Source organism: Suricata suricatta, chromosome 15, assembly GCF_006229205.1.
Source record: "Suricata suricatta isolate VVHF042 chromosome 15, meerkat_22Aug2017_6uvM2_HiC, whole genome shotgun sequence".
Taxonomy (NCBI): domain Eukaryota; kingdom Metazoa; phylum Chordata; class Mammalia; order Carnivora; family Herpestidae; genus Suricata; species Suricata suricatta.
This window is the reverse complement of record NC_043714.1, coordinates 11660467-11678177: the sequence shown is the minus strand read 5'-3', so window position 1 is coordinate 11678177 and position 17711 is coordinate 11660467. Positions and strand designations below refer to the sequence as shown.

General features: G+C 40.3%; 1 protein-coding gene across 1 annotated transcript in view; it reads right to left on the bottom strand.

Annotated features, from left to right (window-relative positions):
* The window catches only part of CLVS1 (clavesin 1), a 167318-nt gene that overhangs the window by 89551 nt on the left and 60056 nt on the right, over positions 1 to 17711 (bottom strand). Inside the window, exon 3 of the mRNA XM_029923906.1 lies at positions 377 to 551. Within this exon, the coding sequence (XP_029779766.1) occupies positions 377 to 551 (175 nt within the window). The remainder of the gene's footprint in view (positions 1 to 376; positions 552 to 17711) is intronic.

Genomic DNA, 17711 nt, shown 5'->3' with positions numbered 1-17711 from the left:
ACAGTGCAAAACTGATTCTAGAAACCCTGGAAGGCCCCCATGCCACCTCTATATAGGACATGCTCATGGAGCAGATGTCTCCTAGTTTTAATTTTTGTGAACTCTCAGACGGATGAGACTAAGCATCTCTGAGCTTTATTCATAATTGCTACCGTCGGTAATTTGTGCCTGTGGTAACAGCAATTTAGAGTTGTTAATGAAAGTGAAGACTGCTTTAAAAAACAATCTAACGCAGGCTGAAGTGAAAATCTGGAGGATTCACTGGTGAACTGTATCTAAGTTTTCCTTTTTCTATTCCCAAGGACAAATATCACTTTGGTTGAAATTAAAAAGTCCACTGTCACCCAGTCTCGTACTGGACGTTGGTTGGACATACCTGCAGCCCTTCGATAGCCAGTTTGAGGATTGAAGGTGTCAATTTGGAGGCTTGTTTGAAGGAAAAGTTACTCCAGTCTATAATTAAAATGAAGCCATTTATCTGAAGCTCTGGGTCTTCGATAAGGACTTCCAGGGACAGCAGGATGGCACGGAGGATGTCTGTGAAGGAGTTCCTGTGGCCAAAGCAGAAGGGAGAGGCTGCAGGTGAGAAGTGGCAGGTGACAGCATGCTGTGAGTAGAGGGCTGGTCGCTTCACAGCACCGTCCCATAAACCCAGCCTGCAAAGTAACGCAGGCGTCCTGTTTCCAAAGTGACCAAAACAACAATTGCTAACCCTCACAGGAACAATGTTTCAAGATTCACAGGATGGGAACCTCCCTCTGATCTGACTGCATCAGCACCCCAAACTTTACAAGTGCTCTGTCGTTAGTGTTTCCATCGGTTTCCTTCCACACTTTGCTTCCAGCACAAAACTGACTGGATTTCCCTGAAATGCACCCCTCACTTATGTCTCTCCCCCGCAGAGCTCTGTTAACTTCTAGGGCAGGGACTGGGTCATAAGCATAGATGTGTCCTCGGTATCTTGCTCCTCGGTGAATCATCACTGAACAAATAAGGTAAAAAATGCAATCAGAGGCACTTATTTTAATTAAACTCCTCATTCTTTTTGTATGCCTAAAATCTTGCTAAAAGTATAAAAACACCCATGCAATTGAGGCTATTTTTTAGCTTCAGTTCTTGGTTAGAGAAAAATAAAACAGGAAGAATAGCTTATTTTCATTGAAGTGTTGCAGAGTATGATTCAGGAGGGAAATCACTTGAAGTACATCAGTAACTATGACAACAGGCAGACCTGAATGCCGACGGGCGTGACAGTTTTCCAGGGTTGTATGTGTTCCTCCACGTCATATAGTCCCATTCACCAGATGATTTGTTAAATAATTATCAGACATGAAGAAATTGATGGCAACTCATTCTGCTAATTCTTCCAATAAATCATCTGAGCTATAAATCTAAAATTGTAGAGAATCTCTAAATTCAGTCTCTTTTTTGGTAAGTAGGAAAATATAAGCTTGGATGGCAAGTGACGGCAAAATCCTTTACTTCCTTTAGGCTACTATTGAAAGCAAAAGGCTTCTCTTCTTGTGAAAGAAGTGTGAAATGATCAGACCCTTGGGCATTTCAAACTGGTTCAAATTTTAATCAATCCTAATGATTCCAGATTAGAAATCAGGAAGATTTCCAACAGGAAATCAGTGAGAGTTTACTGAATGTCTAGTAAAAGCTCAACATTGTGTCTCATACTTAAGGTTATAAAATTATGTGTTGTATTTCTATTTTCAAGGAACAATTAATTTAGTTGGGGTGAGCTCGAAAACTATCAACATGAGTTGAAAGGATCAATAAAATTTGAAGAGTCAGGGAAGAGGTTACCGAGAGATGAAGGCTTGGGATTAATCTGGATGGATAGGATTTTGATGGGAACTGAGAGAAAGGGAAGCAAAACATTTCAGGAAAGATGAGTGACAATAATTGAGAAATAAAGATAGATAGCCCTTTCTGTTTCCATACAGTCCTGTTTACTAAAAATTTCTTTCTTATATCAAGCTAAAATTTATCTCCCCCACATCTACCTATTGGGTGTAGTTCTGCTACAAAAGAAAAAAACTTCAAATCTTCCATGTTACATACCTTCAACTATGTAAATATGATTCTTGATGCCCTCTATAATCTCTGGATTAAAAAAGTATTAGTAACGTTAACCATTTCTCGTAGGAAAGGTGTTTAATACTCCTCTCATTATTATTGGTTTTTTTCAGGTGTGTTCTCTTTTAACTTTCAGAGCTGTCAGATTCCTATTAATGTAGGATAGGTTTTCATTAGGACTTTGTTTTTGTTTTTGCATTCACATCAAACATAATATAAAGCAGGGCACATGAGTGGCTCAGTTGGTGAGCGTCCAACTTTGGCTCAGGTCATGATCTCATGCTTCATGGGTTCAAGCCCTGCGTCAGACTCTGTGCTGACAGCTAGCTCAGAGCCTGGAGTCTGTCTTTAGATTCGTGTCTCCCTCTCTCTCTGACCCTCCTCTGCTCATGCTCGCTCTCTCTAAAAAAAATAAAAATAAAAATTTTTAAAAACATGATATAAAGACCAAAGTTTTTTTCAGACATACAGCTTTAAGGGCATGTGGTTGTTTCAGTCAGTAGAGCAAGTGACTCTTGATCTTGGGGTTGGGAATTTGAGCCCCATGTTGGGTGTAGAAAGTACTTAAAAATAAAATCTTTTTTAAAAAAGCATACAGTTTTGTATTGGGGAGAAACATTGATTTAAGTGGAGCATGGGGCTAAAGATTATGAAAGTATGGAAATGCCTAATAGTAAACTAGAAATTACCATTAGGGAATAAGGAAATCTGACCATGGATAAGCTTTCTTAGGAAGAGCACACACATGGAGAAAGTTAGGACTAAAAGGCCAAGACTTAGGTAGATCCTATTTACAGTACTGAGCTGAAAGAAGAAATAAGGAAATAAAAGAAAAGAGGATGGAAATAGTCTTGGGTTACAAAAAAAAAAAAAAGAGAGAGTGTTTCAAGAAATAAGAGTATGATAGATTGCAAATGTTACTACTTGTTCTTTTGCCTTTGGACGTTGCCATGATAAAAACATGCCACAGCTAGAATGCTGGAAAAGGGTGAGGAACACAGAGCAGTGACCCCCAGCCAGCTGGCGGATCTTCATGGGAAGCAGAACTACCCAGCGTAACTCAGGCCGGATAAACTCTAGCTGTTCCACAAATGTGAGCAATAGTAAATGATTACTTTCTTAAGCCACTGCATTTGGGGATGGTTTGTTACACAGTGATCACTGTCCACTCTCAGTAGTTAACTAAGTCAAATGCAACAGTATAAATGAGAGATATACCTCTTCCCATCACTTATCCACTCTCAAGAAGAGTTTCTCTGTCTGGAAATGTGGAAACCATTTCACTCAGCTTCAACACCAGAACCTTACTGCAGGATAGGCATGGTCAATGAATGAAGTATTATATTTATGGGATGATGTCAGGAGAAAAGTGAGAGGATTCTGGACTTCATTATAGTTTACAAATGTTCAAATGCTTCACTTAACAGAGGAACTGGGTGAGCAGGGAAAAGTTGGATGGAATATGTTTCCAGTCAGAAGGTTTAACCCCTGTTGAGGCATACAATCTCACCTCATACCTTAGTTGTGATGATTATCTTGAATTCCTTACTTCTTGCTCTCCTCCTAAGGGTTTCCTCATCTTTCCCTTCATTCCTCCTTACAACACTTTTGACTTGTGGTTTTTATAGTTTAAAAGTACCTCTCAGACCAAATACTTTACGCAGATACTCTGCCCTCAAGAAGGTGGAGCATAAATTCCCACTTCCTACATATGGGCTGAGCAAAGTGGCTTCCTTCCAAAAAGTACAGTATGGAAAGGGGGAAAAATAAGTTTAGGCTGGAGAAACCTGACAAACACTACCTTGGCCAGATGATTAGTGTCAACATCAACAGAGATAACTCCTGTTGATAGTATTATCCCTTGATATGGCAATGAAAATGGCACTTTACCTCTGTGATCTTCTTCCAAAAACCCATAATCTCAGATAAATCAAGAGGAAAACATTGGACAGATTCCAATTGAGGGACATTCTATAAAATGCTTGACCAACATGTCTCAAAATTGTCAAGTTCATTAAAAAGCAAGGAAAGTCTGAGAAACTGTCACAGTCAAGAGGAGCCTAAGAAGACATGAAGATTGAATGTAATGTGGTATCTTGCATAGGATCCTGTGATAGAAGAAAGATACCAGGTGGAAACTGAAGAAATCTGAATAAATTATGGACTTAGTAAATGAAAATGTATCAATATCATTTTATTAGTCATAATAAATACACTATACGAATGTAAGATGTCAACACTAGGGGGAAACTGGATGCAGAGTACAGGGGAAACTGTGCGGTCTTCATAATAATTGTGTAAACCTAAAATTGCTCTAAATAAGAAGTTTATTGTTTTTAAAGTGCTTATTAGAGTTTGTAACCTGTGGTGGTAAGTTTCCATGCATCTTCTTTTTTTTCCTGAATATGGTATTTAAAAAATTTTTTAAATATAGTTTATTGTCAACTTGGTTTCCATATAACACTCAGTGCTCATCCCAACAAGTGCCCTCCTCCATGCCCATCACCCATTGTCCCCTCTCCCCCATCCCCATGCATGAATCTTCTATCAGGTTTTCTAAGCAAACCACAATGTTCATGAACAATTCAGCTGCTTTAAGTAAACTGTAGAAATGAGAACAGAAGTCAGTTACATATTGTATCAGTTTTTGATTGATAACTAAAAGCACAAATGTGATAATATATGTGAAAGCATGTGAACTACAAATTGCCAATGGAATGTAAAGAACTGTATGAATGAACAATAGAAACCTCTCCCAAAAAGGATAATAGATTTATATTAGTATTTGTATTGATTAGAACTTAGTCATGGTTTATACAAGGGTTTTCATCATTATACTGGGAACACTTATTAGGTTCTATTGTTTTTATGAGTTGAGCACCCAATATTGTTACCTGAGGCTTTAAAATTCACCAACAGCCTACTACAAGAGGGATGTAAAATAGTAAAACATAGTAAGCCTTTTATCAATGAGAAGATACTTAAGCTTCAAGGAGTGACTTCTTTGTGCTTTGAAATTTTGGTGGAGATTCTAGAACCTAGGACCTAGATCCTAAACTCCCATAAGGAAAAAAAGTACTGTATGTGATCAGATAACCATGTAAAGATATGCTAGGGTTGCCAGTGACACTAGTTCTTAGAAGGAGCAGTGAGAAGCTTCTTAATCATTCTGGAATCACAGTGCGTATTCCTATTCTAATTTTTCTGCTGCAGCAAGAAGTCTCAATGTTTGTAGGTAAAGCTTTTTGGCCAGCTTTATCTCAAAATCTCTTAAATTCACACTCAGTATCATCAAGTGTTTAGTTTTTTAGTGGGAAATTTTTGTCCTCCATAAACCATAGTTTGCTACCAAATATCTATGTTTTATTCACAGATGCAGGAACGTTGTATCTGAGAATGCTTTTTTATCTCTTCATCCCACTGAAGCTTCTTTCAATGTTAATTATTAAAATAACCATGCATGGCTTTCATAGTTACTGACTACGCTTTGACCCTTATCTGATAATGATGTCCTGGCCAAGGTGGAGAGGACCACATCTCCATCTACAGCTCTTCTGATGCATTTTTGCCTCTGGACAAGGGAAGAACTCTCTTTGGTAAAGTGACCAAAGGGCTTGTACTTCAGGGCTTGACATCCCGGCTCTGTCACCCACCAAATATGCGACCACACTCCTAGAAGACTGGAGTTCAGTAAGGTGTAATTTCCTGCTCCTCCATGCAGAAGCCTGTTGCGAGAATTATGCAAAATGATGTGTGAAGAAGCTTTGTGAATCGGAAAGCACATCCCAATAGGAGGCAGTATTTATACTTTCAGGAATTACAGGGATAACCTTTTTGGTCCTACTGCTTTCATGGTGGTGATGAGAACAGGACAATGAGAAGTGTATGAATTTAGTTGTGTCCTATCCAGAGGAACCTATTTTCTCCTCCACTAGCTTCTCAGACTGTGGTTTTTCAAAACTTGGTCTGAGATGGGAATTCTGGTGATATATATTTTTTAATGACTTCTAATAATTCCTACTGAATCAAGGTTTAGCTGAACGGTCTCTGTGTGTCATGGTTCAGTGAGGAAAATGAATCCATATTTCTCAATGAGGTGATCAAGGAAAAATTTTTAAAAAAGTGTTTTGGAAACTGTAGGTGCAAGGAAGATACTAACAAAAAAACGTTTAACTTTGCTGTCATAGACTTAATAATTGTAGGCATTTACTATTAAATTTATTTTCCTAAATGTTCGCTGGAAAGTAAATTAGACAATTACTTTTCTCAGCAGGGATGATCCCCCAGGGAACAAAAGCCTGGATTTAATTCTGCCTCACATGATTTGATGAGGCTCATGCTCTCAAGAGGAGAGAGAAAGGGAGAAAGGGGGGAAAAATCAGAGAAGAAAGAAAAGAGAAAGAAAGGATGAATGAAAAAAGAGAGAGAACATCTTGCAATTAACTTATTGTCTATTAATTTCATCTTATTCTGGTCAGTGAAGAAAACTTTTGGATTTGTGTTAACATAAGAATACAATTCCTTGGGGGCGCCTGGGTAGCTCAGTCGGTTAAGCCTCAGGCTTCGGCTCAGGTCAGATCTCACGTTCGTGGGTTCGAGCCCCGCGTCAGGCTCTGTGCTGACACTAGCTCAGAGCCTGGAGCCTGCTTCGGATTCTGTGTCTCCTTCTCTCTCTGCCCCTTGCCCTCTCATGCTCTGTCTCTCTCTGTATCAAAAATAAATAAAATATTTAAAAAAAAAGAATACAATTCCTTGTAATGCCAGAATAATGAGTTGCCTATTGGTTTATTATTAGTTGCAATATGGGAATATCTAGTTCCCAAAGCTTCAGCATCAGATAAAAGGAATAATGCACCTGATACCATAACATATGCAGCCCTTCCTATGTGTGGAGCTTTAGATAAGGGGCAAGGTACAGCATCTCATTTGCTTTTGGAATTTTAAGTTTAGTCCAGGTCACAGATTCTCCACTCAAATGGAGTGTAGTTTATAAAAACAAGTACAGCCATTTCAAATGTTTGTCTAGCTCTACCAAGTATGACAGCAATATATGGAAAGAGTATGGGGAAGTCATCTCTGGTCCAAGCCCGCCTCCTCCCCAACCATTTGCCTGTAGAGGACAGAACACAAAAGGGTAATAATCTTGTCTAAAAACAGGGCCCTTATTTAGAACTAATATAGAGAAAATAGAGATAAAAATGGTGAAAACAGTGTTTTGTCACTCAAGTAAAGCTTGAAGATAAGAGGCTGTGTCTCTGTAGACCAATCCTGACAGGCCTACATCTCTAGATACAGACTCAAGAATGTCAAGTATTCATACCCAGCACTCAAAATCACACTGAAACTAAAGCTCTCAAATTCCAACCTGCCAGTGTTCTTCCTATTTTGTGTTTCTATGGCAAGTAAGATTATATATCGTGTGTGTGTGCATGTGTGTACACATACAGTAACTCACCATTTAGAGTTAATTCTCCTAGAAGTTGTCTTCTATCCCATTTTTTATTTAAATGAAGAGATGGTTTGAGTAAATAAAACCTATGTTTTCATTGTATTTGATCCAAATGCTTCTAAATTCTCCCCCAAATTGAAAATCATTAAATTAACACCAAGTGTGTCTATCTGCTCACTTAAACAGATACTATGATTTCTTATCAATTAATGTCTTCTTTTACATTTTTGAAATACCTGAAATGGGATGAGGTGTTAGGAGACATTCATTCAAAGATTTAACAAAGTTCTTCTTTATGGAAAACACATAAGATAAAAAGATTTTTTTTTCCTTTTCTGCTAGTGCATGGACACTGGTAGGGGATATTTAAAAATATGTATATGGGAGGCAAATGAAGCATATTCATTAAAAACAATGAGATTTGGAGTTAGGAGGACTCTGATTCAAATAGTGGCCATTCTATGTGAGCTTAGTAAGTTATTTATCTCTCCGTGACTTGTCTTCATTCTGCTCGATGGAAGAACTACCGACTGTCCAACCAGGGTGGTGGGGAGCAATGGCAGTTATGCTTTAGGAAAATTTGGCCTGGCAACAGGGACTGTAAATTGGAGTCAGGAGGCTGGAGTCACACAGCCCAATTAGGAGGGGGTGACAGCAATGCATTAGGTGAGAACTGAATGGAAATGATAGAGATGTGAGAACTAGGAAGAACAGTACTTAGGACTTAGTTATAGATTAGATGTACGTGTGAAGAGAGGAAAGACAGGGCTTCTCAATAGGACAAAAGGAACCTTGTCATGTAAGAAGCGAGTCATAGGCACTGCAGTTGTATCTTACGGAGCTTCTTACATAATAATAATCAGAACCCAGGACAGCACACAATGTTGATATTAGCATTAATATGATTTAATATCAAGGCTGTCAAGAGGGTGCCTAGAAGTACACGGTTGTTTGGGGTTTGCATTCCTGCCACACAGGTGATAAAATACCACTTTCAATAGATGCCATGTCTGCAGACAAGAATAATTCCTGTTCTGTTCATAAAAGACCACTTGCCCCTAAGTCTAGCCTATGAGCTCACCAGAGCTGAGAGTGTATTATTTGTCTTTGAGTCTCTGGCAATCACCAGTACCTACACAAGGTAGATACTCAACAAAGGATGCTTGGTGAAGGCAGAAAGACAGGTATGCTAAACCAACCTGCTAGATGCTCCAAAACAGTGAAAATAGACAAAAGCCACATAGAGAACACCAGTGGGTAAACTTTCTTCCTCTTCAATGTCCCTTATGCACATTGCTAGTGGTAGTGGTGTCAGATGTGTGTCCTTAAGCCCTTTGCCATAATAGCTCATATTTATAGAATAATGTGCTACTAAGCACCACGTATCAAAGAAGAGGAAAAGAAAGTAGGCTTTATAATTTGAAAATGGTTTAGGAGAAGGCCATGCATGCATTCACATAAGGTTAGTAATGGCATTAATTAAGACTAAAAAATGACAATCCAGAAGAGTTAATAATAAATGCTAGATGGTGATGTTTCTAAATAGGAAGTCTGGTATGCCATGAGATTCTTAGCCCACTGGGAAAGAACTTGTCCCCAAATATCACTTGAAGACAGCCTGAAACGCAAGTGAGGAAAAGGTTTATTTCATCCAGCTCTCTATATAGGGATTGATCCAAGGTCTATAGGGAGCCACAGAAGAAGAACTGAAAAACCACCCCAATGGAAATGAGTTATGAGCATTCCATCCATTACTAAATGATTATGAAAAATTAATTTCATGCTTGTCTTTTCTGGTAACTCCCCTGGCTGAGGAGCTAAAGAAAAGTAAAAACTAGAAAGAGCCTCAAGAATGCAAATAATTAGTACCTAGTATTAAGTACTATGCACAGAGCTAGAATCATATCAGCCTAACTGAGGTCAAAAAGAGCAAGATCTCCCTTGATGTGAGGGAGTTAAGGTGGATGTCACACGAGAGTGACATGACTCTTACTTCCAATGGAATTCAGGTGACATTTATAGATTTTGCACAGGGTTCATGGTTATGGACTAGTCACTACGTGAAATAGAATATTCTTTCTTATGAGTCTGTGTGGCTCTTATGACAATAAAATCACTTTTAGGATAAGAAACTGGACAGTTGGATGAGAAGGCATTTTAGGAAAACAACCATCCCATAACGGTACATTGTTTTGAATGATTTTGCCTCCTGAGTATCTTCCCTTCTGTGGTATGCTGCTGTCACTCGTGCAGTCAGGAGGTTCCTTTCCAAAATCACAAACTCTGATAATAGTGCACAAGGCAACTTGAATTAAATAGTCCATTAGCAAGACACCTCTATAGATGCTGCATTTCGTGGAAAGCCCACCTGTGACTTGAGTTAGAAGTACACAGCATCTTCTCTCTCTGTCTCTCAAAAATAAATAAAAACATTTAAAAAATTTTTTAAAAGGAACGTCTGGGTAGTTCAGTCGATTAAGTGTCCGTTTCGGCTCAGGTCATGATCTCATGGTTCGTGGGTTCGAGCACCACGTCAGGCTCTGTGCTGACAGCTCAGAGCCTGGAGCCTGCTCCAAATTCTATAACTCCCTCTCTCTCTCTGGCCTTCCCCTGCTCACACTATCTCTCTTTATCTCTCAAAAATAAATTTAAAAACATTTTTAAAAATTAAAAAAAAGAAGTACGCAACATCTTATAATATTAATTAACTCAGACAATTGCTTACTCCAATGAAAATTCCAAAGCTTGGTGCTTAATAAAGAGGTTAACAATATCTTAAAACCAAGAAGTCCCAAGGCTCTAAAATTAGTTGTCTGTAAGTAAGAGTCTCAACTCTGAAAACTATGGATAATTCACATCAGAAGATTTAATAGAGACTGATTCAATTTAGAGAGTCTACAGTCTGACTGAAGTCTTCAAAGTTGGTTTATCCTTTCCCCTTTTTAAAATTCTAGCCCTCTTAATCATAAGCTACTGAAACAGCAGCAAGCAATCAAAGTCATGAAAGATTAAAAGGGGAGAGCCACAGGAAATCATTATGTAATAGAAAGAAAAATCTTATTTTCAGAGATAGTATATTTTTATGTGTTTGTTATCTGCCCTGTCAAACATGTAACTTGTTGGCTAATTTTCAGGTAGACATTCTTCCACCTGGCTATTAGCCTTACACTATTTTTCTCCCTTAAGACACCTTAAGGTTATTGGATTCTTGGGGAGAGAAGGATGTAAGGTGGCTGTGCCTTCCTAGCTTTCAGGCTCAGAGAGACTCTTAACACCATCTATACTGTTTCTGAGTTTGAACACGAGTAAGGCAAGCCTAAGGCAGAGAATTTGGGTCTTGATCAACTCCTATAATGCTTAGCAACGGTTCACAAATCACAATAATGATAAGAAGATTGAACATGCTTTGGAAACCAGGATAAATATATTCCCATGGCCCAGAGAGAAAAAGCTTGCTGCAAATTCTACCCATACTTCTTCCACAACTGGACTTGTGCTTACTTCGGAAGAAAAAACAGAACCAAAAAACCAACCCTTTGGAGGTTTCAGATGGCAGCTGGAACCTACAGCTTTGTGACTATGTAATAGTTAACTGGCAGGACAAGAAGTGTCAGAATAGAGATATGGGAGTTTCTAGAATTCTCCTAGAAAAAGATGCACACACACACATACACACACACACACACACACACACACACACACACACACACACCATCCAGACTGAGTCAGGCAGACCACAGACACTGAAGAGCGGTAATCCTCCTCCCTGGGCTGGGAGCTCCGATGGACCCACTTACTGAGCCTCAGCCAGAGCTCCTTATTTCCACCCCACTTAACTCTAGGAATCGGAAGTGAAACAAAGGTAACCCTGAGTATGTTTATAAAAGAATAAAAATAGACTCATTATAGCTGATTTAACACTATAATACAAAGTATGGGGAGCTGGGTGGCTCAGTTGGTTGAATGACTGACATCGGCTCAGGTCATGATCTCATAGTCCATGGGTTTGAGCCCTGCATCGGACTCTGTGCTGAGAGCTCAGAGCCTGAAGCCTGCTTCAGATCCTCTCTCTCTGTCCCTCCCCGAGTCATGCTTGCTCTCTCACTCTTTCTCTCTCAAAAATAAACATTAAAAAACCCAATACAAAACAAAACAACTGCCCTCCTGAAGAATTGGCTAACTTTTCCTACCTGAGGCAGCATGTGCTTTGAGAGAATTTTGCCCTACAAGGTGACTTTACACAGGAGAGCTCTGGAGAATTATTTTTTGGAGCTGGTTAAAGACAACATTAGTTTCTTTTACTTAATTACATCACAGATTATCACTTGGCAATTCTCTAAGCAATTAGAGCCAGTGGTTATTATTTATTGCTGCCATTTAGTCGCTACACTGCCGGAGATACTTTAAAGCATCAACATGCATTTATCTTCAACATAGGTCCAAAATATCCTACTTTGAATAGCAGAACAGAATTTGGAAAATGCATTACATATGTATCTAGACACATAATTTGTATATTTAAATATTCACACAAAGATAAAATACAGCATTTTGGGACTTGGGATTTTGTTCCTCTTTATTGTAAGAAGATTTCAGTGCCTATATTTATTCTAACAAAATCTCAGAGACTGTAAGGGACAGCTTGGAAAGATTAGCAGTTTAATTCCCAAAGAGGAAAAGAGGAAAAGATTCAAATCCTCAGGCTCTGGAAGGTTCTATCTCAAGTTTATCCTCCTGCTTTAATCCTTGACTGCTATAAACTGATGGGCTATTATCCATACTTTTCTATTTATTACACAAGGTGCAAGGAGGGTTTTCCTCATTCTGGTTCACATAGAACATTCCCATATAGAACTGAAACTTCCTGTCTGCTTGACCCACATTCAGGAATTGGGGATGTTACTCACGCACCTACCTAATTCCCTCAATCCTGAAGCAACATATACAAGTACTGCCAGTAATGCTGACTGCAGCCAACCAGAGTACTGCAAAAGTGTGGAGGGAGGGTGGATTAAGATGGAGGCTACTTCTTCCAGAATGGATTTACAATTCGAATAGAATACGGCAACTGGCCTCTAGCAGGAATCTTTGTGATTCCTTGGTGATCCTCATTTATAGGTAAAATCACTTCCTCCCATTTGGTGGATGTCTGGTAATTGTGTTGGGAGTAGTTGATGGTTACCACACTATGTGGATACTGCTCCCAGAATTTACAGGGCAGAGGCCAATAATGATAAATATCCTGCAATGTGTAGTCCAGGCCCCAGAATTAGAGCCCATCCCAAATGCTTGCAATTTTTTTAATCTTAAATAATGACGTTCAGACACAGAGAAGCTCAGTGAAACTACACCAGCAGTTAGTTGCACAGCGATAACTAGGTTCCTGACTCTTGAGTCCAGTGTGCCTGCTATGTCCCAGAGACAGAGACTTCCAGAACATTCAAAGGAAGAAATACTAACCTGAATGGGAAGCTAGGCAATGTATGGACTCAAGAATATCTCTTGCTGTTTCTCTAGTGCACTTTCTTCCTCTGTCTAGACTATTCGTTCCCTTCCCTTCACTGGGCCAACTCTTTTTCATTCTTGAAGCCCTAAGTCAAACGTTATTTTCTTAGGGAGACTTTCCTACCACAGAAAGTAGCAAAGTATTGATAAGGATTGACAAGTATTGTCAAGGTCTCACCCTGACCATGAAGAGCCAAACTAACGCCATGAGAGGCTTCAAATAAGCCTTAGAAACTAGAAGGCCTAAAGTTTCAGCTTCCCTGAAACAATCAGGCAATTACACCTTGCTCAAGACTAGAAGAACCGCCCCTAAACCAGTCCATCAGTAAGGACCAAGAGGATGCTTAACATTCCTGAGGTCGGGGGCTTGGGGGTTGGGAGCTATAGATAGTTGCTTAATGTTAGTTAGCCAATCGCTCGCCAATTGCCCAAGTCCCACATGGGGGTCCTTAACCCACCCCATAATTGGTTATTTTCAAAGGAACACCAAATGTCATGATTGGGTCCCACCAAATGTAACGGACACCCTAGAGATTCTGAGTGGTTAAGATTGTTACTAGAGCTGCTGTGTGATTATGATTGGATTGCTGTGCCTATATCACAATTCCTTGTAACTCCCCCTTCCCAGACCAAATAAAAACCCTGCTAAGCTATTGTTTGGGGCTCTCAGAACAGATCCACTATGTTGGTGAGGTCTGAGAGACCGAGCTTAAGCCCGAATAAATGCCCTTTGCTTTTGCATACATGTCTCAGACTCCCTGGTGGTCTTGGTTTTTGGAGACCCCGTAATCTGGGCATAAGAGACCAAACCTTAGTCAGGCTCCTCTGAGCCCCTTTCACCCAGGCCTTATGTTGGTCCACATCCTTGGTCTACAGAGCAAAGTTATAGTCATAACCCTGCTAAACCAGTTAACTGAGAATCTCTCCAGCCTTGAGATCTAGCCAAACTCCTCTCTGCACCACCCATTCCTGACACCTAACCAAGTTTCTCTTAGTAGCATTCCATCCATTCCTCACGCTGCCTGTCAGATGTAAATCCACACTTGTCCCTGTTGTTTTCAGAGCTTAGTTCAAACTCCCTTTCCTATTGCAATAGTCTTGACCCCTTTTGCAATAGTCTTGAAAAAAGTCTTACTTGTAATTATTAACAAGTTCCAGGGAATAATTTTTCTCTTGTAGTATCAATAAATATATGTCAAATGGGTGAATTCCTGATAGAAGCTATCTAGATAGATGTCCCCATATGGGAAAAAAAAAGCCTGACGGATGAGCTAAAGGAATCTGGGGTTCCTAAAGTTCTAAAGTTCCTTTAATAATCTGACCCTGCAGGGGCACCGAGGTGGCCCAGCCAGTTAAGCATCCGAATTCAGCTCAAGTCATGATCTCATGGTTTGTGGATTCACACCCCATGTTGGGCTCTGTGCTGAAAGCTCAGAGCCAAGAGCTTCCTTTGAATTCTGCGTCCCCCCCTCTCTCTACCCCTCCCCTACTCATGCTCTCTCTCTCTCTCTCAAAAATAAACATCTAAAAAATTAAAAAAGTAATCTAATCTAATTAATGTTTAATAAATAAGCAGTAAATTTTTTTTTAAACTAAATCTTTCCTGTGCACCCAGGGACTAGTCCTGAGGTGGTCTATTCTGTCCATTTGTGCTACTGAGCCTTCCCTTGGCCTGTTGTGCCAATCCATGGGACAGAAAAAGGTAGAACACTTTGAGGCTTGGAGATTATCCTTTGGGGTATTCAATTTACAAAAGAGATGATCTGGTACCGGGGGACTACATGGACAAAATTAAGGACGAGGACACTATGAAGTAGAACAGACCTTTCCGGGTATTATTCCATACTGAATGGACAAATTCTTTTGTACCGATTTATGCATTCTTCATGGACACATTTGTCATTGTTGGGAGACTGAAGAAATCCATTAGAAAAATCCCCTCTGGTATTTGTTACTTATAATTTAAGGAAGAAGACACACATTCTTCAAGAATCAGTAGGAGACCATCTGTTTGTTATTCCCCCCCAGATACTGTGCAACAACAACTCACATATTCCCTAATTAGTCTAATGTGAAGTTGTCAAGAAAACCAAGGTTTACCTTTTTTTCCCTCCATACTAATCTTGAAACTTTACAAAAGGGAAACTTCTCCATTTATATGACTCTGGTAACTTGGACAGAGTCATCTCAGAGGGGCATAGACTTACTGTGAGGTTCAGTAAGCCAAAGACACAGTTTTGGTCTGGCTGACTTTCATTTTGGCTAATCTCAGAAAAAAGGAATGGAACTGGTATTTAGGGATCACCTGGCACGTGCCAAGCGCCATATGTCACAATTCCACATACACCATCTCAGAATCCTCACAACAATCCTAGGAAGTAGGCATTAGGGCACACAAGGGCAGAAACCGTGGCTTGCTGAGGTCACTGACAGACACACAGCAAAGTGATGAGCAAAGGTTAGAACCCAGGTGTCCAAAGGCAGAGTTCACAGTTTGTTCTCAAGGAATCGTGAGCAGGGTATGTGGATCTGACTCAAATACTCCCTTCAAAAATAGGTCTTGACACTCAAAATACCTTCACAAATAAGGTAAAGATAAAAGCCTGTTTGCAGCTTCCTAGAGAAATGTCTGTTCTAGAAGCTTCCCTTTGCCCCAAATGTCTGGGAGTAAACCATGTTTACCCAGGCCATACTTTTGGCATCCCCGTGGCCCCCAATCTTCCCAATTCTCCAGGTCCCCACTTGCCCCTGTTGTATTTGGAGTCGAGTTCAAATTCTCTCTCCTGTCCTTCCTATTCTGCAATGCAAACGGCAAAGGATTGAAATTTGTTTTCATTCTGTGATTGACTGGTGACTCTGCTTTAAAAGCACACATGCAAAATGCTTGTTCAACCAGGTTTTTAAAGATTTGTATCTCTGATGTGGGATGCTTCCTACAATTAAAGAATTTTCAGGGTAGGAATGGAGAAAGAAGAGCTCCAGAATTACCTACACCTCAAATGAAACTCTAAGGTTTTTCAAAGGTAATAAAAAAGCATCTTCTCTCCATTCCTACACAGAAACTAGGAAGGCCTATTAAAACAGCAAGAAAGCTACTCCTTCTGGCTGAAAACCATGATTATGTGGTCCCTTCACAGACTTTCCCCTCAGATCTCAACCCACAGATCCCTGCCCATCTCTACCCAAATCTGCTCCTTCCTGAAATCTCACCCAGCCTGCCTAGAATGTCTTTCTAAGATTGCCAGTGGATGGGGTGCCTGGGTGGCTCACCCGGTTAAGCCTCCGGCTTTTGCTCAGGTCATGATCTCACGCTTCATGGGTTCGAGCCCCGTGTCGGGCTCTGTGCTGACTGCTAGCTCACAGCCTGGATCCTGTGTTCAGATTCTGTGTCTCCCTCTCTCTCTGCCCCTCCCCTGATCGCATAGTCTCTCTCTGTCTCTCAAAAATAAATAAAAAGCATTATAAATAAATAAATAAATAAATAAATAAATTGCCAGTGGTTTTGAGGGCTGAGATGCGTATCATCTTCAGTGTTGAGTACAGGACAGTGCTCATAACTAGTGCTACGTCAGCTAGAAGAATAAGGGAGCTCTTGAGTTTGAGTACAGCGGCTCACAGCCCAAACGCCTATGATGGCCAGGCAGGACTTATGAATGAAGGAAGCAGGTTGGGGGGTGCAGACCCACCAGGCAGGATGTGACTATGGGGGAGCCACCAGTTGACACAAAGAGCAGCTAGAAATTGAGATTTCTAATGTGAATCTCTTAATGTTTAAATATTGACAAATAGGTCTGCTTCTACCATTTGGGAAGCCTGGCATAAGGGTACAAATGGGGGTCCACATACCATCTGTCTAAATACTTGAAGGGTCAAAACTAACTCAACAGATTAAATCAAATATGCTCTAGCTCCTACTCTAATAAATAGACTTTCACGGACACCTGGAGGGCCAGGTCGGTTCTAATTTAGAGTTCTTGGGATCTTTTGAATTCCACGCCTAGTTGTAGTACCACTGAGAAAGCCAGCCCCAGTGCCTTAGTGCACCCACCCCCTGTTCTTTTCATCTCTGGCTCCATTTGACGTAGGCTGGGCCTTGCATGCAAGGACATAGACAGCCCGGTTCATATATCTAAAGCTCCAGACATGTTCTCTACAGCCAGTGCTCTCTGGTTATGTCTTAGACCTGGAGGTGCACATTTGCACACTCTGGGGGAAGTCACACCTGGAGAAGAGATCCATATAGACCTTGGAAGTGGTTTTGGGATTATTTGGGCAGTGAACTCTGGGCTTGTGGATTCCAGAGCACAGGCTAGAAGGAGAGGGTATGGACTCCAGTTGGGCAATTCTCCTGGTCCTACAAACGTCTAACCTTCTTGGAAAGGAGCACAACTTTAGGAACAGAGGAACTTCCTCTAAAATGTGAGATCCAGAACAGGAGCCCATTGCTGCCAAGTTCTAAGCACAGTACGATGGCCAGATATTCAAAACTTTGAAGAGCACTGAGTGGACCATGCAAATGCTTGTGGACAACCTATTCGTTACCACTGATCTAGGCAAAATAGTGAGTTGGAAACAAGGAAACCAGGCTTTGCCATTGGCTAAGTATATTTAAATAAACTATATTATTTCTTCAAGATTCAAGTTGACCACTAATAAAATGAAGTGCCTTGCA